General features: G+C 40.2%; 1 protein-coding gene across 9 annotated transcripts in view; it reads left to right on the forward strand.

Moving 5' to 3' along the window:
- Positions 1-23,181, forward strand: part of Kidins220 (kinase D interacting substrate 220) — a 97,736-nt gene continuing 74,555 nt past the window's right edge. For 5 of the 9 annotated variants that reach the window (XM_090337484.1, XM_090337486.1, XM_090337488.1 and 2 more), the window contains exons 1-10: positions 1-142; positions 3,885-4,026; positions 10,308-10,406; positions 11,703-11,801; positions 13,828-13,926; positions 14,735-14,836; positions 16,086-16,184; positions 17,862-18,059; positions 19,885-19,983; positions 22,668-22,766. In XM_090337484.1, coding sequence (XP_090193610.1) covers positions 3,919-4,026; positions 10,308-10,406; positions 11,703-11,801; positions 13,828-13,926; positions 14,735-14,836; positions 16,086-16,184; positions 17,862-18,059; positions 19,885-19,983; positions 22,668-22,766 — 1,002 coding nt within the window. In that variant the 5' untranslated portion in view covers positions 1-142; positions 3,885-3,918. The remainder of the gene's footprint in view (positions 143-3,884; positions 4,027-10,307; positions 10,407-11,702; positions 11,802-13,827; positions 13,927-14,734; positions 14,837-16,085; positions 16,185-17,861; positions 18,060-19,884; positions 19,984-22,667; positions 22,767-23,181) is intronic. The other 4 variants (XM_090337485.1, XM_090337487.1, XM_090337489.1 and 1 more) reach the window with 1 other exon arrangement.

Genomic DNA, 23,181 nt, shown 5'->3' on the forward strand with positions numbered 1-23,181 from the left:
GGCCGGAGGAAGATGGCCGCGGGTGGTGCGGAGGCCGACGCGCTGGGAGCGGCGCTCTCTTCTTTTCCCGTCCTCTGACAGCCCCTGTGGTCAGCGGGCGGATCTGGCCGAGCTGGGGGCTTCGTCTTCGGCCATCGTGGAGGTAGCTGGCGGGGCTTCGCGGGTCACAGGGCAGTGGGCCGGGCGCGGTGACCTGAGGAGGGGGCCTGAGGCGGGCGGAGGGCGAGCCGGGAGAGGCGGGCCGGCCCGCCGGGGTGCGGGTCCGGGTGGGAACGCGGGCCCGGGAGGCCCGAGGCCGGGGCGCGGGCGGCGGAGGAGGGGGGCGCGGGCTGGCGGCTGCCCGGAGGACGTGGGGCCGGCCGGGCGGGGCCTGTGCCCGGGTGTCGGCCCTCCGCGGGGCGGGCAGTCAGCGAGGGGTTTTCCACGGCCTCGCCGCGCCCCACCAGGAGGGGCCGGGCAGGCTCCCCGGGCTCCCCGGGCCGAGGTGTGACTGTTTCTGGCTGGCGTTCCTGTCGTGCGGGGCTCCATTATTCCATTGTCCTACGCTGGCTTTTTACCAAAGCTTGGCGACAACGGGCGACGCTTCACCCGATCGGAGCCCGGAGGCCCAGAAGGATTTCTTTGTCAGCAAAATCGGAATGTTATCCCCCCCCCACCCCGAGTCATTTTGCCCCACACTCAGAAAGGCTGAAGCCATCGAAGGCTGTTTTCTTATGAATAACAGTTTATGGAGCCCTCTCTGCTCCCTAGAGGTGCTTTTTAAGAATGCAGCTTTCTTAGCCTTTTATTTGCACTGGGGTGTGGCCCCAGGAAACAGCACCTCTTGCTGGGGTGGAGGGGGGGGGGATGATTCTAATGTGTTAGGTCCTGCCTGTATTGACACCAAACAGCTACGTTTTTAAAAAGACAGACGCCTGCCATTAAAAATACAATGCAGGGGTAGAGTCCAGGTTGAAAGATGTAGCAAGGTGTGTGCTCTTTGTTCCCTAGTCCTAGTCTTATTAGAGTGCTTGTTAAAATATCCATTTCTGGGCCCCACCACAAATCTACCTAGTGGGATTCTCTGTAGGAATGAGACAATGTAGAACATTTGAGAAGCTTTCCCAATAGCTTTCATGTATACAGGTTTGAGAATCCTTCCCCCCCTTCACTGTGTAAATAATTGCCACAACTGGCATCATTTCTAGATTTTCATTTCTACCTCCCAACTCTTTGGAGCTCTTCACCTTTTTCTTGATTTTCCAGCATAACCATGCAGAGCAGCAGCTGCCATTCTTGCTGGCACCTCTTTCTTTTTGCTAATGGCTGCATAGTCTCCAGTCACATGCACAGACTTGTAGTCATCTTTCACCAGTTTCTTCTTCTCTAGTCTGTCACATGATGGGAATTTACTGGGACTAGCTTGAGTCTTGTACATAGTGGTGACCAGTATAGAATAGCTAGATTTCTCTCCTCCTTCTCCTTCTCCAACCCTTTCCCTCCCCTCCTCTTCTCCCCCTCCTTCCTTCCTTCTTTTCCCTCCTCCCTCTCCCCCTCCCCTTCCTCTTAAGCCCTCCCTTCTCCCTCTCACCTTCCCTCTCCTTTCCTCCCCTCTCCCTTCCTCTTCATCCTCCATTTTCTCCTCCTCTGTACTCTCCCTCCCACTTCTCCCCTTCCCCTCTCCTCATTTTCTTTTTTTTGTGTCTGTCCTGGGACTTGAACTCAGAGTCTATGTGCTGTCCCTGAGCTTTTTTTTTTCTCAAGCCTAGTGCTCTACCACTTGAGCCACAGTTATACTTTCTTTTTTTGGGTGGGGGGTAGTGAATTGAAGATGAGTCCCATGGACTTTTTTTGTCTGGACTGCCTTCAAACCACAGTCCTCAGTTCTCAGCCTTCTAAGTAGCTATGATTATAGGTGTGAGCCACCCAACCTAGGTTTTCTTTATTCATCTAAAATGTGCTGGCATCTTTTGTGTTTTAGACAACATCTAGCACTGGGCAAATGGTGGTAGCCATAAGGAAGAAAGAATGGATGCAGAGGATGACCAGAATGTAAAACATATACTTTTGAGCAGTCAGGAAAGCCCATTGTTGTATTTCTCTGCCCATTGTTATATTCATTACAATCATGTAATGAATCCATGTGTTCCTGAACCCATGTATTTTGATCCCTATCTCTAATAGTTACCAGTATATTGCCAGTTCTATTTCGGGGACTTTCCTCTTTTCCTTTGAACTCCCTTCTGCTGTCCTTTGGAGGAACTGAGCCTTTATAGGCAAGAATGACATCTTATTCTGCTTGTAACAGAGCACCTGCAAATTATAGGTTCCCAGTGAACTATTAGGTTGAATTGTTACTGATGTGTAGCTGGGTAGAATGTATTTTTATGTAATTATATGACAAAAATAGATCCCCTTCCCTTAAATAACTAGTTCAAAGGAAATCTTTTGGGCAATTAAGGCAAAAAGTTTCAATTTATGGTTTAAAAAACTTTTAAAAACATTTTCTGCTTAATATCACTCAGAAGAAAGACTAAGAGTGATAACCTTTTTATGTTTTAAGTATCCAAACATAGCCAGGTACTGGTGGCTCATGCCTGTAATCCTAGTTACTCAGGAGGTTGAGATCTGAAGATCATGGTTCGAAGCCAGCCCTTGCAGAAAAGTTTGTGAGATACTTATCTCCAGTAAATTACCCATAAAAAGCCAGAAGTGGTGCTGTGACTCAAGTGGTAGAGCACTAAGCCTTGAGCACAAAGAGGCCTAGGGACAGCACCCAGGCCCTGAGTTCAAGCCCAGGACCGGCCAAAAAACAAAAGTATCCAAAGATGACACACATGCAGTCCTCATAACAGATTATGGGAGAGATAGCAAAAAAAAAATCTATGACTTTGAATCTTTATTTTCTGTAATGGTTGAATTTGATGTGTGTGTAGCTGCTTTTTTTTCATTGTAGGCTTCCCAGTTTGTGTAATTCTGTGGTAAGAAAAGTATTTGGTCCAGGTCTGGGAACGTGACCTAGTGGTAGAGAGCTTGCCCTAGCCCTGGATTTGATTCCTTGGTACCACATACACAGAAAAAGTCAGAAATGGTATTGTGGCTCAAGTGGTAGAGCACTAGTTTTGAGAACGCTCAAGAGCAGTGCCCATGCTCTTGAGTGCAAGCACCAGGACTGGTTAAAAAAAAAAAAAAAGTATTTGGTCCATATTAGGGCTAGTAGACATTTATGTAGCTGGGACTGTAGGCATTAGCCACCATGACTGAACAACAACAATTTTTTTTTTTGGTGGGGGTGGTTGGGACATGGGGCTTGATCTCTGCCTGGGTGTTGTCCCTGAGCTCTTCGGCCCATCTTCAGCTCAAGGCTACCACCCTGCCTTTGATTCAAGCCCCACTTCCCATTTTCTAGAGGTTAATTGGGTATAAGAGTCTCAGGTCCTTTTGTGCCTGGGCTGGCTTTGAACCTTGATCCTCAGATCTCAGCCTCCTGAGTAGCTAGGATCATAGGCATGAGCCACTGTACCTGGCTTGAACACAATTTTTTTTTGTCAATCCTGGGGCTTGAACTCAGGGCCTGAGCACTGTCTTTGAGCTTTCTCAAGGCTAGTACTCTACCACTTGAGCTGCTGTACCACTTCTAGCTTTCTGTGTATGTGGTATGGAGGGATTGAACCCAGGGATTTGTGAATGCTAGGCAATCACTCTACCACTAGGCTACATTCCTGGCCCATGTCTTTTGTTCTTATGATTAAGATTATGTGACACTAAAACTCCTTGTTTTTCTCATGGTTGTAGAGTCAATTCCTAGAAATTATTAGATTAAATAACATAGCCTATGTTTGAGGGGTTTAGTGAGTTTATTTATAACCACAAATCATTTATTTTATCTAATTTACTTCTACCAGGTAAAAATAAAGTCAGCTACAGCTTTCTGCAAAAATGTCAGTTCTGATATCACAGAGTGTAATAAATTATGTGGAAGAAGGAAACATTCCTGCTCTGAAAGCTCTTCTTGAAAAATGCAAAGATGTAGATGAGAGAAATGAGGTAAGGTCTCTTGTCTAAAATTAAGTTCTTTTACAAGTAACGCTCTATACCAGGCGTTGAGTAAGATGATAGTGACTCTGGCACCTGCCTCTAATCCAAGTTATTTGGGAGGTGGAGATTGGGATGATCATGGTTCAGCACTAGTGCCAGCTAGAAGTTAGTAGGGTATGTTGTTCCCCCGGCCCCATTCCGTCATCTGAACAGTTAAGCCAAACATAGTGGCAGGTGTCTGATTCCCAGCATGGTGAAGCAAAGGTCGGAGGATTGCAGTCTGAGGCCAGTCTCCAGCAAAAAACGAGGGACTTTACTGGGAGAGTCAACTAGAGGAAAAACACTGGTCCTTTTGTCATGTAGTAGAATGCCTGTCTGGAGAATGCAGGCCCTGATTTCAAAGAAAAGAAGAAATAGCTGATTCAGGCTTAATGGACTCTTGTTAAAAGTACTCATCTAACATATAAATGAAGAAGTTGGAATTTAGGATTTGAGTTCAGGATGGTGTAACTGCTAAGCAGGTGCTCTACCTTTTCAGTCCCAGACCCAGCATCTGATTGTAATCCTTCTGCCTACAGTCTCTCCTAGATCACCAGCACACTCCACCAAGTCTGGCTTGTTGGGTGAGATGGGATCTCACTAATTTTTTGCCTGCTGACCTAAAACTGCAGTTTTCCTGGTCTCTGTCTCCTGGTTATCTGGGGTTTACAAGCATGGCCTGTTGTTTGTCCCTCAATTCCTTTTTCCTCCTAACATTGGGGAAGTTTGGCTCCTGACAATTAAAGCTTCTAGCAGAAGCTTTAGAGAGCATCTGAGACTTCCTTCCTATAAATAAACTTGCCAGACAAGATTAAGAATTAGAAACATTTTTTTTGGCAGTCTCAACTCTGTTCCTTGGTTGCACATTCTGTACACCTTAGTACTTCACATGTCACAGCTCCAAGAGAGAGCTAAGTGAGGTATGTGTTATTATTGTACATTGATTTAAATGAGAAAATGATACTGGTATTTCTTGCATAGAGCAAATGAAGGTTATTTGAAGTGACTAATAAACATTTGGGGTACATTTTTTATCTAGCAAAGTGTGTGTTTATCTTATTAATCTTAAGGAAAATAATTCTGTTTCTTAAAACAAAACTTAAACCTTAGGACTTTTTATAGATGAGATCTTTATGTATGCATGTCTAAGGGTATACGTCTGTGCTTATGTGTGGATCTGTAAAGACACGTAGACATGTACAAATATGTAGACATTGTTTATAATTGTTTTGGCAGTTATGAGTTTGAACTCACAGCCTTGCACTGAGTGGGTAGGTGCTGTACCACTTGACCCAGGCCTTCTGCCCCTGTAAAATTTTTATTTTGATGAAACATATAACTTGAAATTTTCCATATTAAATATTTTTAAATGTTCAGTTGAGTAGTATTTGTACATTATGTAACCTTTCTCGACATCTTTTTCATCTATAAAATCAAAACTGTAAATAACTCTCCCTTTTTTTCTTTTCTTACCCTTGGCAACTGCCATTCTACTTTCTGTTTGTATTAGTTTGATACTTCTGGTTATCCTATACAAATAAGGTTCATGAACTATTTATTTATATATCCTTGTGGTACTGGACATTGTGTGTGCTAGGCAAGCACTCTGCTACTGAGCTATTCCCCAATCCTTATTTTTCTTGTTGTAACTGACTTACTGAGCATATTATCCTCAAGTTTCATGTGGTGGCATATATATAACAGGAGTTTCTTCTTTTTTTTTTTTTTTGCCAGTCCTGGGCTTGAGCTCTAGGCCTGAGCACTGTTCTTGGGATTTCTCAAGGCTAATGCTACTAGCACTTGAGCCACAGCACCATTTCTAGCTTTTTTCTGTGTATGTGGTACTAAGGAATCGAACCTGGGTCTTTGTGCATGTTAGGCAAGCACTCTGCCACTAGGCCAAACTCCCAGCCAAGTTTCTTCATTTTTTTAAGACTAACAGTCCATTTTATGGAAAGACTGTATTTTATCCATTCATCCTCTTTCCCCCTCTCTCCTCCCTTTTCCTCCTTTGTCCTCTCTGCTGTCTTGTCCTCCCATGCCATCACATCTTTTTTTTTTTTTTTTTTGCCAGTCATAAGGCTTTAACTCAGGGCCTGAGCATTGTCCTTGGACTTTTTCTCAAGGCTAGAGCTCTACCACTTAAGCCACAGCACCACTTCCAGCTCTTGTCTATGTATGTGGTACCCAGGAATCGAACCAGGGTCTTTGTGCATGCTAGGCAAGCACTCTATCACTAGGCCAAAGTCTCAGCCCCATCCCCTCTTTTTGCTGATACTGGGCTTGAACTCTGAGCTTTTTCATTCACAGCTCACACTCTGTCACTTAAGCCACACATTCACTTTTTTTTTTTTTTTTTGGAAGTTAAACAGTTTTATTCCACGCCTAGCATCGAGAATCATCCTGACCGGTCACGGCTGTCTCTAAGATGTGAGTGAGAGAGTGACCCCGCCTACTCTTACAGGCTACCTTTATAGACCGCCAGCCATGTGGCTGGGCTGGCCATACACAGGTGGCCAATGGAATTCAACATAGTTGATTGATGGCTGGGGCAACCACTGACACCTTTGCTGTTTGAAGGGGCCTATCATCTTGGTGGGCTTCTGGCGCACTGCTCTGACTACAAAGGAAAGGGAGGGAGTTTCCTGGCAGGCCAAGGAGGGTAAGGTGGGGAGGAATTGGGAAGTCCCTTTCATTCCCCCCTCGTTTTGGAAAATGAGTCAAAGCTTTGACTCTTCCTCCCACCCTATATCTTCCTGTCATAAGGGCCATATTGAGTCCTCAGCACTGGCCTTTTAAGCACTCCAATTCTCCTTTGTACAAATGATCATTATGCTGTTTACAATGCAGGGGCCAAGAGCAACATTAGTAAAGGTAAGGATTCTGCAATGCAGATATGCGGGATGTCATCATGGAGATCAGCTGGATAAGCTTTTATACACCATCCTTGGGACCCCTGCTCTTCTCTTGCTCAAGTCTCCTTTTTATATCTGCCAGGTTATCTTTCATCATTCCATCATGGTTTGTCCAAAGTGACATTCTCATGCGGTCTCCATCTGGGAGTGATGAATCCAGTAGCTCTTTAATTTTTTATTGTCAGGGTAATGTATAAAGGGTTACAGTTACATTTGTCAGGTAATAGTAGGTGCATTACTTCTCACACATTGATACCCCTTCTTATGTTTTTGTCCCCATTTTCCTCCCTCGATCCCCTCCCAATCTTCTTGTTTTCCCCCCTTCCCTTTCCTATTTCATAAACAAATAAATGTACATATAATATAACCAGGTAACAAAGTTAGATACAGTAACAATATGAGACTAACCAAAGGGCAACAAAAGAGAAGAGAAATAAAATAGTACATTAAGAACAATAACCACCCAAGATAAAGCTCTTGTTTCTATATCCTAGAGATCCTTTCATTTAGTCTCACCCTGTATGACTTTATGTACCTAGGTTTTGAGCTATTGTAATCCTCTGCTAGGAGAGTCCTAGGTGTGTACTAATTATTACAAACAAGGGATACCATTGAGCCTATGTCCCTTTGGGTCTGACTTACTTCACTTAATATGGTTTTTTTCTAAGTCTTTCCATTTCCTTAACAATGGGGCAATGTCATTCTTTCTGAGTGGTAAGAGTGCCTGCCTAGCAAGTATAAAGCTTTGCATTCAAACCTCAGTATTTCAAAAAAACATTTTTTTGTTTTTGCAATAACGTATTACCTAATGTTACTCAGTGCTGAAAAAAATCTTTATAGAGTATTAAAAATTTGCGTGAATTCTTCTACATTTTTCTTGTCCTTAGAGTATTTAAGTAAGTTCATATTAATGAGTTTTGGTTACCATTCTTGAAAACAATTTTTTTTATTTAATGGAAAGACTGGGAAAATTATTTTAAGTGAAGTAAGCCAGAACTAAAGAAACATAATTTTTTAAGTATTTTATTTTGTTATTGGAAGTGGTGCTGTGGGCTCAAGTGGTAGAACACTAGCCTTGGGCTGAATGAGCATAGGGACAGCTCCTAGGCCCAGAGTTCAAGCCCCTTGGCTGACAAAAAATAATTATTTTGCTATTATAGAAGTGATGCACAGAGGGATTACAGTTATATAAGTCTGGTAATGAGTACATTTCTTTTCAAGCACTGTCACCCCTTCCCTAATTTACTCTCTCTGTTTTTCCCTCCCACCTCCACCCACTTGAAAACAATTCTTAGAGTTCTCATGATGCAAAGTCTTTGCTCCTTATTGAGCAATGGAAGACTTTTCATGTGTGTGTGGGGGTGGGTGGATGTGGGTGTGGGTGTGTCTGTGAATGAACTATTATCTTAAAAACTATTGTGTAAAGTTCATGCACCTAAATTCAGGGTCTGGCTTTACTTTCTCAATTGTAGCAGTGACTTTGATATCTCACCTCATGTGTAGTAGATTCATCAGGAAAGGGATGCTGTAGGGAGCAAACCCAGAAATTTAGAGCTGACAGGAATCCATGATATAGTAATTATATCTGTAGTTATGACTCAGAATCATAAACATAATGTTTAAGATACTCTGCTTAACAAGAAGCAATGCACACATTGCTCTTGGAAAGGTGATCATCAAGTTTAATGTCCAAAAGAGAAATTTTTTACCTGGGAAACCTGTTTACATGGAATACCTCATTCCTATGCAATATGCCTATTTTCTATTTCATAGCCATCATTATGTAAAAATGTCTGTTTAATGTCATTTAGGTTTTTTTTTACCAGTCCTAGGCCTTGAGCTCAGCGTCTGAGCACTGTCCTTGGGTTTTCTCAAGGCTAGAGTTCTACCACTTGAGCCTCAGCACCACTTCTAGCTTTTTTCTATGTATGTGGTACCAAGGAATCAAACTCGGGTCTTCATGCATGCTGGCCCCTCATTTACTTTTGTGCTTCATTTAAACTGGTATTTATGTTTTAACTCCTTAATTGCATTGTCCTTATAATTGCATTTGTATTTTTATAATTATTAGAGATATTTGCTTATTTGTATGTCACTCTTATGGATTTCTAAGTTCTGTGAGAGTTCATTCACTCAACAAATACTTGAGGAGTGCTGTGTGCCATTCCATGAATAGCCTAAAGCATCAACAGAGCAGGGATGTGTCCACCCTCATGAAGTTCAGAGCCCTTGGAAAAGATACCCAAGAAAGTTATTAATCATGTAAATAAAATTAATTACAAGTGAGAGTAATAGAATCCAGAGGAGAAAGTGGGTGGAGGTGACACAAACAAGGTGCACAGTAATTAGGTACACCAGTATTTGTGTAATTTAACTTCATTTTCAGTATAAATTTTTTTCCTATTTCTCTTGTATGTTAATACTGTTAGTACCAAAACTTAACTGATTTGTTTATCCTGTTTCCAGGTCTGTTTTATACCTTGGCACTTCTAAGAAAATGATGTATAGGGCCGGGAGCGTGGCCTAGTGGTAGAGTGCTTGCCTAGCATGCACAAAGCCCTGGGTTCCATTCCTTGATACCCCATACAGAAAAAAAGCCAGAAGTGGTGCTGTGGCTCAAATGGTAGAGCACTAGCTTTAAGCAAAAAGTGTTCAAAGACAGTGCCCAGGCAATAGCACTGCTAAAAAAGAAAAGAAAAGAAGAAAGAAAATGATACATACATTGTGCTTGCAGTACAGGAGGCTTCTATCCTCTGGAGACGTTCTGTCCCAGAACCAGCTGCCCAGACCTACCCTGTTTTCAGGGCTAATAGAGCTATCTCTACATTCACTTTAGAATACAGAACACACTGATTGGATTAGCTAGAGTTTTAGTCTGAATAATGATACAAAGGAAGGCTTAAACCTCACATGTATATTATATGTATCACATCTATTTTTTAAAACTTTCTATAGTCTTATGTAAGCATAAATATGATTAAAACTATTCTATGCCTTGTTCTTTCATTATTGTTGGAGAATTGGGTTGCAATAGGTAGCCTGAGATTTTGTTAATTACCAGATCATAATAACATGCATGTTTGCTGATTTTTTAAATGAATTTATACTGCTCCAAATAGATTATTAATATTATGGGAAGAAAAATTGCATTATATTATTTTTTTAATTCTTAGTAACACCAAACCAAAAGTTTACGGCTGTTCTTAAGTGAAAGACAGTAAGGCAAGCTAGTGCTGAACTCACCTTCACAGAAAGGTGAAGGCTGCATATCTTGCTGCAGTGTTGTCATGAAATCAGGTTGTCTTAATAATCTCCTGTTTTTTTTCTGTTCCACAGTGTGGCCAGACTCCACTGATGATAGCTTCTGAACAAGGCAATCTGGAAATAGTAAAAGAATTGATTAAGAATGGAGCTAACTGCAATCTGGAAGATTTGGTATATGTTAAAAATCATTTGCTCATTAGTCTCCTTTTCCTTAACTGTGTGTATCTTTTTTTTGCCAGTACTGGGGCTTGAACTCAGGACCTGGGCACTGTCCTTGGACACTTTTTGCTCAAGGCTAGTGCTCTGCCACTTGAGCCATAGCACCATTTCTGGCCTTTTCTGTATATGTGGTATGGAAGATTCAAATCCAGGGCTTCATGCATGCTAGGCAAGGAATCTACCAATAGGCTATACTCCTGGCCTCCTATGTCTTTTTTTTTTAGAGAAGTGATTCAAAAATAACATTAAAAAATGGTACTTTTAGCTATATCTCACCTTTACCTAATGTGTGACATTTGTCAGTTAGAGTAATTCAGGAGAGAAATTTTTGCTTGCATTGAAAGATCTGAGTCTTTATGATTTTCTATAGAACTGGTTAAACAGAGAGCATACATATACATATAATTGATTGCCTGCCTAGAAAATCTCCATGCATGAGTCATATTAGCTTCTGGTGGTTGTAATTTATTATAAATATCCTTACACTTGATAATAGAAAGGTACATCTTCTGATATGGTTTCTTGATATCAGAAAAGAATTGCTCTCCCAAAAGGTTGTATTAACTCTGAATGACTTGTAGTAGGAATTCCTTTTGAGTCTTATATAGCTACATTTTCGAAATCAAATTATTATTAAAATAGGATACTTGTGTCCTTTATTTAAAATACAAAGGAGAGGGCCGGGAGTTTGGCCTAGTGGTAGAGTGCTTGCCTAGTGTGCTCTAATACCTGGGTTCAATTCCTTGGTACCACATACGTAGAAAAAGCTGGAAATGGGGCTGTGACTTAAGTGGTAGAGCTCTAGCCTTAAGAAAGCCTAAGGATAGCACATAGGCCCTGCATTTATGCCCCAGGACTGGCAAAAAAAAAAAAAAAAGAATTATTACATAATTTCTGAACTCTCAACACTGAGAAGCTATACTTTGATGGCTTGTGTTCTCCAACCAAATCACAGGCTCTTCAATGTCTGTTCATGGTAATGGTTGCCATAGCCTTGAAGTTTTGGTGGTCATCTTTTCTCTTTTTGTGTAAAAGGAGAAGTCCAGTGAGAAAACTGGAGAAGCAATTGGGAAACTTACTGAACTCTTAGCAATGATACAGACAGAAAAATCCTTAAGAGAGCTTAGTATTGTTTTATAGAAATGATATCTATTTATTTTGATTGTTTGCCATGTGAATTCAGTTTTTTCCTCTTTCTGGAATGTGATTTTTTATTTTCAAATATGCCATTTTGTATATGTGTTCAAGGATAACTGGACAGCACTTATATCTGCATCAAAAGAAGGGCACATACATGTTGTGGAAGAGCTGCTTAAATGTGGGGTTAATTTGGAGCACCGGGATATGGTATGTCTCTTTTCTATAGAGGAACATTATAATTAATTGACTGAAATCTTATTAGCATCCACCTTTTATTTTTGTATATAAAGTGATGATTTTAGGATTTGGGGATGGACATTGTTTGAAGTCAGGGCCTGGGTGCTGTCCCTGAGTTCCTTTTTCCCAAAGCTAGCCCTCTATCACTTTGAACCACAGCTCCACTTTCAGTTTTCTTTTTTCTCTTTTTTTTTGGGGGGGGGAGGGGTCATGGGGCTTGAACTCAGCCTTGGCGTTGTCCCTGAGCTCTTCAGCTCAAGGCTACCACCCTACCCTTGAGCCAAGCCCCACTTCCCATTTTGTAGAGGTTAATTGGAGATAAGAATCTCAGGTCCCCCCCTGGCTGTGAACCTCCATCCTCAGATCTCAGGAGGGAGCCACCGGTACCTGGCTACTAGGTGGGGTTCTAAAATAATAGTTAGGAATTCTTTTTTCTTCCTTTCTTTTTTTTTGGGAGGGGCAGTGTTGGGGCCTGACCTTCATTTCTGAGGCCTGATTCTCAGCAGCCATTAAAGGGCTTTGGCTAGGCATCCGCTCCTAGCATACCTCTCTTAAGGCATCTCTGTGTACGTGACTCCACTGAGCCACCCCGCAGCTGCACGGGTTTCGCAGCAGCGCAGGTCTCGGGGGCTTTCCTGCACTTGTCCCGCCCAGTACCTAAAAGTTCCCCCAGACCCTTAGTGGTAGCACAGTGGCCCTCTTCCTATTGGCTAGCTTCCCAGTTCCCACCTTCTCTTACCCCAACAGTATATAACTAATTGCTTGACGCAGTAAAGAGAGATTTGAAGCGCTTTCATGGCTGACTCAGCTCCTGACTCAGTGTGGTTTTTCCTTCCCCGGTAATTGTGGCAGGGCTGGGTCATCTATACTTACCATCTCCCTCGGCTCCGGGGGACCTCAGGCTGGCCCTATGTGTCCCTCCCCATTCCCGGGTTGCCCCAGAGTAGCAACAGGGCAGTCCTGAGGCTTCAGTTCAGGGCCTTGGGCACCATCCATGAACATTTTTTGCTCAAGGCTAGCACCCAGCCACTTGAGCCACAGTGCCACTTCTGGCTTTTTCTCCGTATGTGGTACCAAGGACTTGAACCCAGGGCTTGGTATATGCAAGGCAAGCACTGCCACTAGCCCATGCTCCCAGCCCTAGAATTTCTGCTTGGATAAAGACTTGTACAAAGAGGATAGGGACATAGAAATTTTACTGAAGACAAAATTTTAAACAGCCAAAGCAAATCTTAGAATTTTGGAGGGGTTCAACCTGCATAGTCCTTGTTTCAGTTTTTGTGATCTTGGCGAAATTTAATCATTCATGGGTCCAAGAATTTTGACTTGTTTCATGTATTTTTTTTCCTTTTTTTCTTTTCTTTCTTTCTTTCTTTCTTTTTTTTTTTTTTGCCAGTCCTGGGCTTGAGCTCAGGGCCTGAGCACTGTCCTTGGACTTTCTCAAGGCTAGAGCTCTACCACTTGAGCCTCAGCACCACTTCCGGCTTTTTTTTCTATGTATGTGGTACCGAGGAATCGAACCTGGGTCTTCATGCATGCTAGGCAAGCACTTTAACCACTAGGCCAAACTCCTGGCCCCTCCTTTTTTCTTTTTGCCAGTTCCGGAGCTTGAACTCAGGGCCTGGGTGCTGTCCCTTAGACTTTTTGCAAGACTAGCACTTTACCACTTGAGCCACAGTGCCACTTCTGGCTTTTTTGAGGAGTTTCTTGGAGATAAGAATCTCATGGGGACTTTTTTGCCTGGTCTGGCTTCAAATGACAATCTTCAGATTTCAACATCCTGAGTAGCTAGGATTATAGACATGAGCCTTCCAGTGCCTGGCTCATTCCATATATTCTTATACTTCTCTGGGGAATCTTGGGAATTTAAAACTGCATAGTAAATTCCTTCACAAAACAATGGTGTTGCAAAGATATATCCAGCAAGAACTGGAGCAATAGCATTTTTATATATGGCTATGATTCAGTTTTATACCCCTTCTCTTTTTCTTTGAAGGGTGGATGGACAGCTCTCATGTGGGCATGCTATAAAGGTCGGACCGATGTGGTAGAGTTACTTCTTTCCCATGGTGCCAACCCAAGTGTCACAGGTCTGGTAAGTGTTCATCAGAATATTAATTTGCGATGTAAGTGGTAAGTTTTCTTAGGGAATGTTTTAAGCTATTTATACTTGGCTTGTGTCAGTGATTTTGAAACTGCGAAATTTGTAAGCTAACTTTACTTTTTAATTTTTTTTTTTTTTTTTTTTTGCCAGTCCTGGGCTTACGCTCAGGGCCTGAGCACTGTCCTTGGGCTTTTTCAAGGCTAGAGCTCTACCACTTGAGCCTCAGCACCACTTCCGGCTTTTTTCTATGTATGTGGTACTGAGGAATCGAACCCGGGTCTTCATGCATGCTAGGCAAGCACTTTAACCACTAGGCCAAACTCCCGGCCTACTTTTTAATTTTTATCAACAAAAAAAAGTATTTAGCTCTAAGCATTATGTCTGTATTTCAAAAGGAAAATTTGAAATCCTTAGGTATCTTGCCTGTTTTTTTCTGTAGTAATGCATTTTTGCATAGTTTTTCTATACATTCTGTTCTATATATTTTCTTCTTGTTTATATGTCTCTGTTGAGTTGCATGTTGGCTAGTTACATTAAGAATGTGTTGACAATAAGAGTAAAGGTGTTTGTAATACATACTTAGTTAAGATCGAATGTGTCTTAGTTGTCAACTTTATGTTATGAACATTATTTGTATTTTTAAATAGAATTCTTTACTTTTATTTTTAAAAATATTACTTTTGTGTTAGGCACCTTGATATTTATTTAGCAATTGGGTTGTTAATACCTTCCTAAAAGATTGGTTTTCTCCCCATTTTCCCCTTCTCTCTCTTTCTTTCCACCTACCTGTCCATCCCAGCAGTACAGTGTTTACCCAATCATTTGGGCAGCAGGAAGAGGCCATTCAGATATAGTGCATCTTCTACTGCAAAATGGCGCAAAAGTTAATTGCTCTGATAAGGTAGGTTGGCAGAATCTACCTGTATTCCACTTTGGGTTAGCCTGCATGAAATGTCTTAAGTTATAAGCATTTTTCTATTTCTTCTGTAAGGTATTTTATCTTTTGTATATGATTATATTTTATATGGACATATAGCTTATAGATGGACGTTTATATATATTATATACTATAGGTGTCTTTTTGATGTTTATTGTATCCTATTAATCATTCTTAAGAGACAGTAATAATGAATTGATTTCTTTCCACCCTTAGTCCTATATATTTTCTCTAAACTGTTATAGCAATAATCTTTCTAAAATTCAGATTTGCTTATCTTTAAAAAAATCCTAAATTAAGCTGGTGTGGTTGCTCACTCCTGTAATCCTAGCTACTCAGAAGGCTGAGATCTGAGGATCACTGTTTAAACCCAGCCCAGGCACTAAAGCCCATGAGACTTTTATCTCCAATTAATTACTAAAAATGGGAAGTGGGGCTGTGGCTGAAGGGGTAGGGTGGTAGTCTTGAGCTGAAGAGCTCAGGGACAGTGACCAGGCCCAGAGTTCAAGCCCCATGACCCACCAAAAAAAAAAAATCCTTGGTATGAATGGAGACAAGCCTTCTCTTCCTTTTCCTACTGTTTGTACCCTAGTCTTAAATACTAGTCTACAAAATGACTTGTGGTTTCCTGAGTTCTTTGCCCTTGCCTTGGTATCATGTCTGCTCCTCCTCAGCTTCTTTTCATTCTGGAGGACTAGCTCGCTTGATGCTACCTCCAGAAAGCTCTCCAGAATGAATGTTCTAAAGGTTCTGTTTGTTAAAAATCTTTAGCATTTACTTCAAACATTGAGTAAGAATCTCTATTGATTTTATTCTTTCTTTAGGAAAACTTTGGTGGCTTTTTCTGATAAAGCTGAGATGTCTCTGTTTTTGTTTGTAATTAGACTATTGGACTGTAGAAGAATTGAAGACCTAATCTGTTTTTTTAAGATGTAGGAAACAATGAAAGCTTGTTGAAAATTAGATAGAAAAATTGTTCCTGATTGTAAAAGTTAAATAGAGGTGGTTAAAGAATATGCATTTTGTGCAATGATTAATCTATTTCGAAGGAATAAAATGAGAGAAATAGAATTTATCTAGAATTAAACTTTTACTTGATATAAGCATTAATAGGAATGCTCAAAATGTGATTTTATTGAAATTCCTATTGTGAACTAGTTTCTTTAGTATATACATATGATAATAGTTTAAACTATATTGTTTATTTTAACAGTATGGAACCACTCCTTTGATTTGGGCTGCACGAAAGGGTCATTTAGAATGTGTAAAGCATTTATTGGCCCTGGGAGCTGATGTTGATCAAGAAGGAGCTGTAAGTTTCTTTGTAGTTCAGCCTGGAAGTAGAGAGACGTTTTTGGTTTTAGAGAAAAAAATTGAACTTAGTATATGCTTAGAAAAATTTATTTCCAGTTTTTAAATTAACTTAGAAAAACTTGTATTTCTACTCAGGAGGCTGAGATCTGATGATCAAGGTTCAAAGCCAGCCCGGGCACAAAAGGACCTGAGATTCTTACCTCCAATTAGCCTCTAGAAAATGGGAAGTGGGGCTTGGCTAAAGGGTAGGGTGGTAGCCTTGAGCTAAAGAGCTCAGGGACAGCGCCCAGGACGAGTTCAAGCCTCATGACTCCCCCCCCCCCAAAAAAAAGGAACAAAAGAAAAGAAAAAAGAAAAACATGTATTTTCTTTCTATTATCCTAAATATATTAAGTATGATAAATATATGCTTTTTGGGGGAAAGATTTTATTAACACTGATTTTTACATCATATTTCAAGTATCATGTTTAACAAATAAGTATTCAAGAAGAGAATCTCTATATGCAATCCCTGGCACATAGGTTTTAGAACATAATTAAAATTAAGCAGAGGGTTTGTATGTCATGGATACATATCAACTTATATAATATAACATTATGTCTATAGAATGTTTATCCCATAAATACATGTTTTTATATATTTAATGATACTAAGTGCATGCTAATGCACATAAATTTTGGAAGAGTAAATCTATTAGCAATTTCTCAGTATCCTATAAACTGCTTGAAAAAGTCTTCAAATCTTAATTTTCAAAAGAAAGCTTTTGTGCTCTATTAAAATACTTTTCCTTAAAAATTCGAGTACTAATTATTATAACTTAGAAGACTTAGATGCCCTGACTTCCACTACTTTTTTTTAGGAGAGTTTGTGGAGCATGAATGGCTTATCTTTGTGGCTGTTTGATTTTAATATGTGAAGTAATCATGGCTAATTAGATGTACAGTTTTTAAAAGAACTACTTAAAATAACTTCTTTGAAATTGGGTTTTTAGGTCACTGTTAGGATTTATTAATTTACTGTTTTGCTTTGGTTTTTCTTATAAATTTTATCATAAAGATTTTTTAGTTTGGGACTGAGGACATGGCTCAAGGTAGCACCTGCCAGCAAATGTGATGTCCCAAGTTTGTTCCCCACTATTGAAGAAAAATAAAAGGATTCTTAGTTTGATGCTTGATCCACCTTACTTGGTATTATTTAGTTTACAACATTTTAGATTTCAAGTCATTCTTTCAATTAGTTTCTACTTCATTCTATTCATGAGAGCCTGTTCACTGTAAATATAGTTTCCAGTTTCAAGTTGTCATTTAAAGCCTTGAATTCTCCCAGTATTCCTAATGACTGAAGAACTCATATTTCTTTATAAACTAACAGTATTTTCTCCATTTTTGGTAGGTACGTGGTTGTTGATTTTGAAATCTTATTGGAAAAACTTTTAGTGGCTAGAGGTGTAAGTTCTATAGTACTTGTTAGCAATGCTTGAGGCCCTATGTAGTTGATCTCTAGTACTGACAGAGGGAGGGACCGAGAGACAGAGACAGAAAGAGAGAGAAAACAGGGAGAAAAAGAGAAAAGAGGAGAAAGAGGGGAGATAAAGAACTGTTAATGGTAGACCAGTTTTTATTGTTGAAAATCATGCTTTCCAGAACCTACTAATTTCTTGTATTTTTTTTTAAGAACTCGATGACTGCACTTATTGTGGCAGTAAAAGGAGGTTATACACAGTCAGTAAAAGAAATTTTGAAGAGGAATCCAAATGTGAATTTAACTGATAAGGATGGAAATACAGCCTTGATGATTGCGTCCAAGGAAGGACACACAGAGATTGTACAGGATCTGCTGGATGCTGGGACTTACGTGAACATACCTGACAGGGTAGGTTAGCACTTCAGATTCACCTCTGGTGGCTAAGTGGCTGGCAGATTACCTTAGCTACATCTAAGTCCCTTATAAGGTTCTTCTCTCTAACACAAAGTTGGTGTAAGATAAGTTGTCTAACACAAAGATGTTATAAGTTTTTTTCTATTTCTGAAGCTAGTAAGTTGAAAACTATTCAGTCCTTTTGAAGAATGTCCTTGGTTACTTTTGCTAAATAATTTTATTATTGAAAATGTTGTAGTTAGCCAGGCACTGGTGGCTCATGCCTGTAATCTTACCTACTCAGGAAGATCTGAGGGTCATAGTTCAAAGCCAGTCTGTGTAGGAAAGCCCCTGAGACCCTTTTCTCCAGTTAACCACCAGAAACACAGAAGTGGAGCTGTGGTTTAAAGTGGTAGAACACTAGCCTTGAGCTAAAGTGTTTGGGGACAGTGCCAAGGCCCTGAATTTAAGCCCCATGACTGACCAAGAAAAAAAGAAGAAGAAAGGAAGGAAGGACGAATGAACGAACGTCATACTTGGCTGGACACAGTGTTTCACACCTGTAAGCTGCGCCATAGTGAAGGCATAGGTGAGAGAGAGGGTCGTGGTCCAAGGCTGGCCCTGGGCAGAAGCAGGACTCTATTTGAAAAATACTTGAAGCCAGAAGGACTGCAGGTGTGGCTTAGATGGCAGCTTAGCTACCTAACAAGCATGAAGCCCCAAGTTCACACCCTAGTACTGCCAGAAAAAGAAAGAAAAAACATGTGACATGTACCATTAGTTTATGACTGTCCTTAATGTGTGTAGATGATGCTAGTCACAGCTGGTGCTGTTCATTGTACCAGGACTTACAGTAACTCCTTTAAACTCAAAAGTTTCATAATTTGCTGGGCATGGTAATTCATGCCTGTAATTCCAGCTACTTGGGAGGCAGAGATTGGGGAGGTCACAGTTTGAGGCCAGCCTGGACAAAAAGTTAGTGAGACTCACATCTCAACCAGTAAGCCAAGGGTGGTGTAGTATATTTTTCTAATCTCTTAATGTGAAAGGATAGGTCCAGTATAAGCTTTTCAGTATGGGCTATCTTAGTTACAGTACATTGGTGAGGTATAGTGAACTTCATTTGAATCTTGCACTGGAGGAGGAAACTGTCTTGTGTGCCACTGGCCCATCACTGCCCAATAGCCAGATACCCATGGACACCAGTCTGGGAACCGGTACTAACCATTACTTAAATGTGGCCATAGAACTAGTGATAGAATTAATGTTACAGTTCCCATTGGCTTGTATGTGTGTGCATGTGTGCTAGTTCTAGGGCTTGGGTACTGTCCCTGAGCTTTTTTGCTCAAGGCTAGCATTCTACCTCATTTATGGCTTTTTGTTTTTGGAAATAAGAGTCTCAAGGACTTTCTTGCTGGAGCTGGCTTTGAACTGCAATCCTCAGACTTTAGTCTCCTGAGTTGTAGGATTACAGAAATGAGTGCCTGGGTCCCTTTGGCTTTTATAGATGGCATTACCCCAAGGTAACACAAAATTATTATATCATGACCAAATGTATTTCCACATTACTGAAAGTCAGTGTCATTTAATTCACATTTGTAACGAGAGATTAACTTTCAAAAGACTAGATACTCCAACTTGGTATGCTAAGTTTTTATGATGGAATTTCATAGATTTTCATTTTGAGGCGTAAGGTCCTCTTTTCCTTACACCATGGCTATTAATATCAGCTATTATTATTACTTATTCTCCTACTTGTGGCACTTTTTCTCTGTAGTAAGTAACTTTTACATATCAAAACTGTCTTCATCATTATCTGATCGTGTTTATATCTTTTCAGAGTGGGGACACTGTATTGATTGGAGCTGTCAGAGGTGGTCATGTTGAAATTGTTCGTGCACTCCTCCAAAAGTATGCTGATATAGACATTAGAGGACAGGTATGTTTGATTATACAGCTACTGTTGTTTCCTTGGAGTGGAGTTTGTGTGTATGTCGACAGATCCAGCTTTCTTGTGGTGAAAAACTTACCCAGTACATTTAATGGATATATTATTATTGTGATTATTATTATTTGCTATAAATATAACATCAAATTAAATCCAGCTAGAAGAAAACCTGAATATTGGTAGCTTTTTAGCACATACATCCTTTGCTTACCCAAATCCATTCATCTTGCAATGGGCAGTTTGTGGCAGGAAGCCTTGGTGACCGTTAGGGGTGGTGTTTCTCTCTTTGCCATGTGGTTTTGTCTTGTCCTCTTCCTCATGCAGCCTGACTCTCCTAGGCCAGTTGGCAGTGCTTCGGATTTGGCTTCAGGCAGTCATACCTCATAGAGCTACAGAAGTATTTGTTTTTGCTCACGAAAAGCAAAACAAATAACGAATATGATCTAGATCACATTGCATAGTAGAAATGTATCTAGTACTTTGAGAGCTTTAGATTTAAAAAAATGTTCTTGGTAGTCTATTTTAGTCCATATTTTTCTGCCCTTTTCCTAATATTTAGTAAAAAAAAAAAATCTCTTATAGCCAATGCTATTTTTGAATCAATTTGATATTGTGTCTAGTGCTATGCCCAGTACAATGCTTTAAAAAAACTTTTGTATTTCAGTTTGGGAGAGATTAGTTTATTGATTATTATTATGATGATACTTATTGATACTTTGTTTATTAATGCTGTAGCAAATCTGAGTATCTTGAGGTAGGTAGGGAAAGAGGGTATACATTAAAGACTTTTGGGGGCTGGGAGTTTGTTTGGCCTAGTGGTAGAGTGCTTGCTTAGCATGCACGAAGACCCGGTTTTGATTCCTTGGTTCCACATACATAGAAAAAAGCCGGAAGTGGTGCTGAGGCTCAAGTGGTAGAGCTCTAGCCTTGAGAAAGTCTAAGGACAGTGCTCGGGCCCTAAGCTTAAGCCCAGGACTGGCAAAAAAAAAAAGAAAAGGACTTTTGAAAGCCTTATAAATGATGGGTTGGCTTTTGATTGTAAGAAGGAAAAAGAGTGAGTATTTTGACTACAACTGTAGTAATAGTATGAGAAAATTCAAGAAAATGAGAAAGTGAGGACTGTTCTGAAACTAATTCATAAGCTGGTTTGTTGTAGAGGTGGTAGGGATACTGGGGCTGGGCAAAGATGGAAATAGGGAAATAGAACACTCATGTCAGAGTGCCAGTTTCTCCATATTTGATGGAGGTTTGTAGTCCACTATCTTAGCTTATACTACTTTGGATCTGTCCTGCTTCCTTATGTTGTATTGTAATCAGTTTCTCTTTGTGGTTATCTAGCTTACCTTGCCAGGTCTGATGTGGAACAACTTTTTTGAATTTTGACTTAGATTTTGTGCTTAGGAATCTCATCAGGACAGAATAGGATGCAGGATGAATGCCAAAGATGATGAAAGTAATAATACTTTATGTCAAAATACATTCTTTTGCATTATCTTTAGAAGAATTAGGCAGGATTGCTTATCATATAGGTGAAAATCCTTAAAAGGTCAGCATATTGTTACTGTTGTTTTCCTTTTCTTTTTTCTGCTTTTTTTTTGAGAACTTTTTTATGATGTGAAAATGTTTACTATGTAAAGTTAGGTTAAAAAAAATTAGATATAGGGGGCTGGGAATTTGGCCTAATGGTAGAGTGCTTGCCTACCATACATATAGACCCAGCTTTGATTCCTCAGTACCACATACATAGAAAAAGAAGCTGGAAGTGGTGATGTGGCTCAAGTGGCAGAGCCCTATCCTTGAGGAACAAGTCCAAGGGCAGTGCTTAGGTCCTGATTTCAAGCCCCAGGACTGGCCAAAAAAAAAAAAGTAGATGTAAAATGCTATATCATCTTAAGTATGTGATATATATGCCTAGAAAAGAAACACACCAAAGATTTACAAATGATGAGTGATGGATTACAGATTTTGATTTTGTTCATTCATTTTGATTTTTTATTTTTTTCGTCAGTCATGGGGCTTGAACTCTGGGCCTGATTGCTATTACTGGGCTCTTCAGCTCAAGGCTCGTGTTCCCCACAGCGCTACTTCCAGTTTTCTGGTGGTTAATGGTAGATAAGAGTCTCACGAACTTTTGTGCTCCAGCTAGCTTTGAACCATGATCCTTAGATCTCAGCTTCCTGAGTAGTTAGGATTACAGGTGTGAGCTGCCAGTGCCTGGCCTATTTATTTTTTTACTTATTTAAATTAAGTTTTTTTCTACAGTCTAGATCCTCACTTAACTAATCAGAGGAATAGAAATAAAAACTGTGGAAGTCTATAAGCATCTCTGTACTCCCAGCCCAGACTGAGTGTGCTGGCATATTTATGTGACTGGTTCATGATTGCAAAGATCAGACAGTGATGCCTTCTAACCCAGTGCATGGCTCTGAAATAATTTTGTGTTCTAGAAGTTGAGTTATGTTGAGTTGTTCCTCTTAATGTCAACTTGTAATTAAGTTTTCCTAGGCTTCTTCATAAAGAATTTCTCAAAAGTGAATCCTAGATGGCATACAGATCAATACGTCCTTTCATGCTTCCTGCTATAATGGCTTCTGGGAGAACTGTTACTTACAAATAGCATCTGTCAATACTCTATCTTATATAAAGTTTTTTATTGGTGTGTTTTAATGATACAGGACAATAAGACTGCTTTGTACTGGGCGGTTGAGAAGGGGAATGCAACAATGGTGAGAGATATCCTGCAGTGCAATCCTGATACTGAAATATGCACAAAGGTAAAGTCTCCGAGAGGAGGAATGTTACATTCTCTTTGTAAAGATGAGAATAGACAAATGAAGAGAAGATGAGGGGGCAAATACAGTTAAAAAAATAGTGTATATGCTATAAATTTAATGTATATCCTATAAAAAATGGTGAAAAATGGTGAAAAGGTGACAGGTCAAAACACATTGTATTCATAGACTGCTTTGTTGAATGGCAACTCCTTTCTACAATATTTAAAGCACTTTTCTTGTTAATTTTAACCCTCCCCCCCTCCTTTTTATTGTGAGGCTTGAACTCTGGGCCTGGATGCTGTCCCTGAACTCTTCAGCTTAAGGCTACTGCCCTACCCTTGGAGCCACCACTGCTGATTTTTCATTGGTTAATTGGAAATAAGAGTCTCACAAACTTTAGTGCCCAGGTTGGCTT

This window comes from Megascapheus bottae, chromosome 7, assembly GCF_031878675.1.
Source record: "Megascapheus bottae isolate mThoBot1 chromosome 7, mThoBot2.hap1, whole genome shotgun sequence".
In the NCBI taxonomy this organism is placed as follows: Eukaryota; Metazoa; Chordata; class Mammalia; order Rodentia; family Geomyidae; genus Megascapheus; species Megascapheus bottae.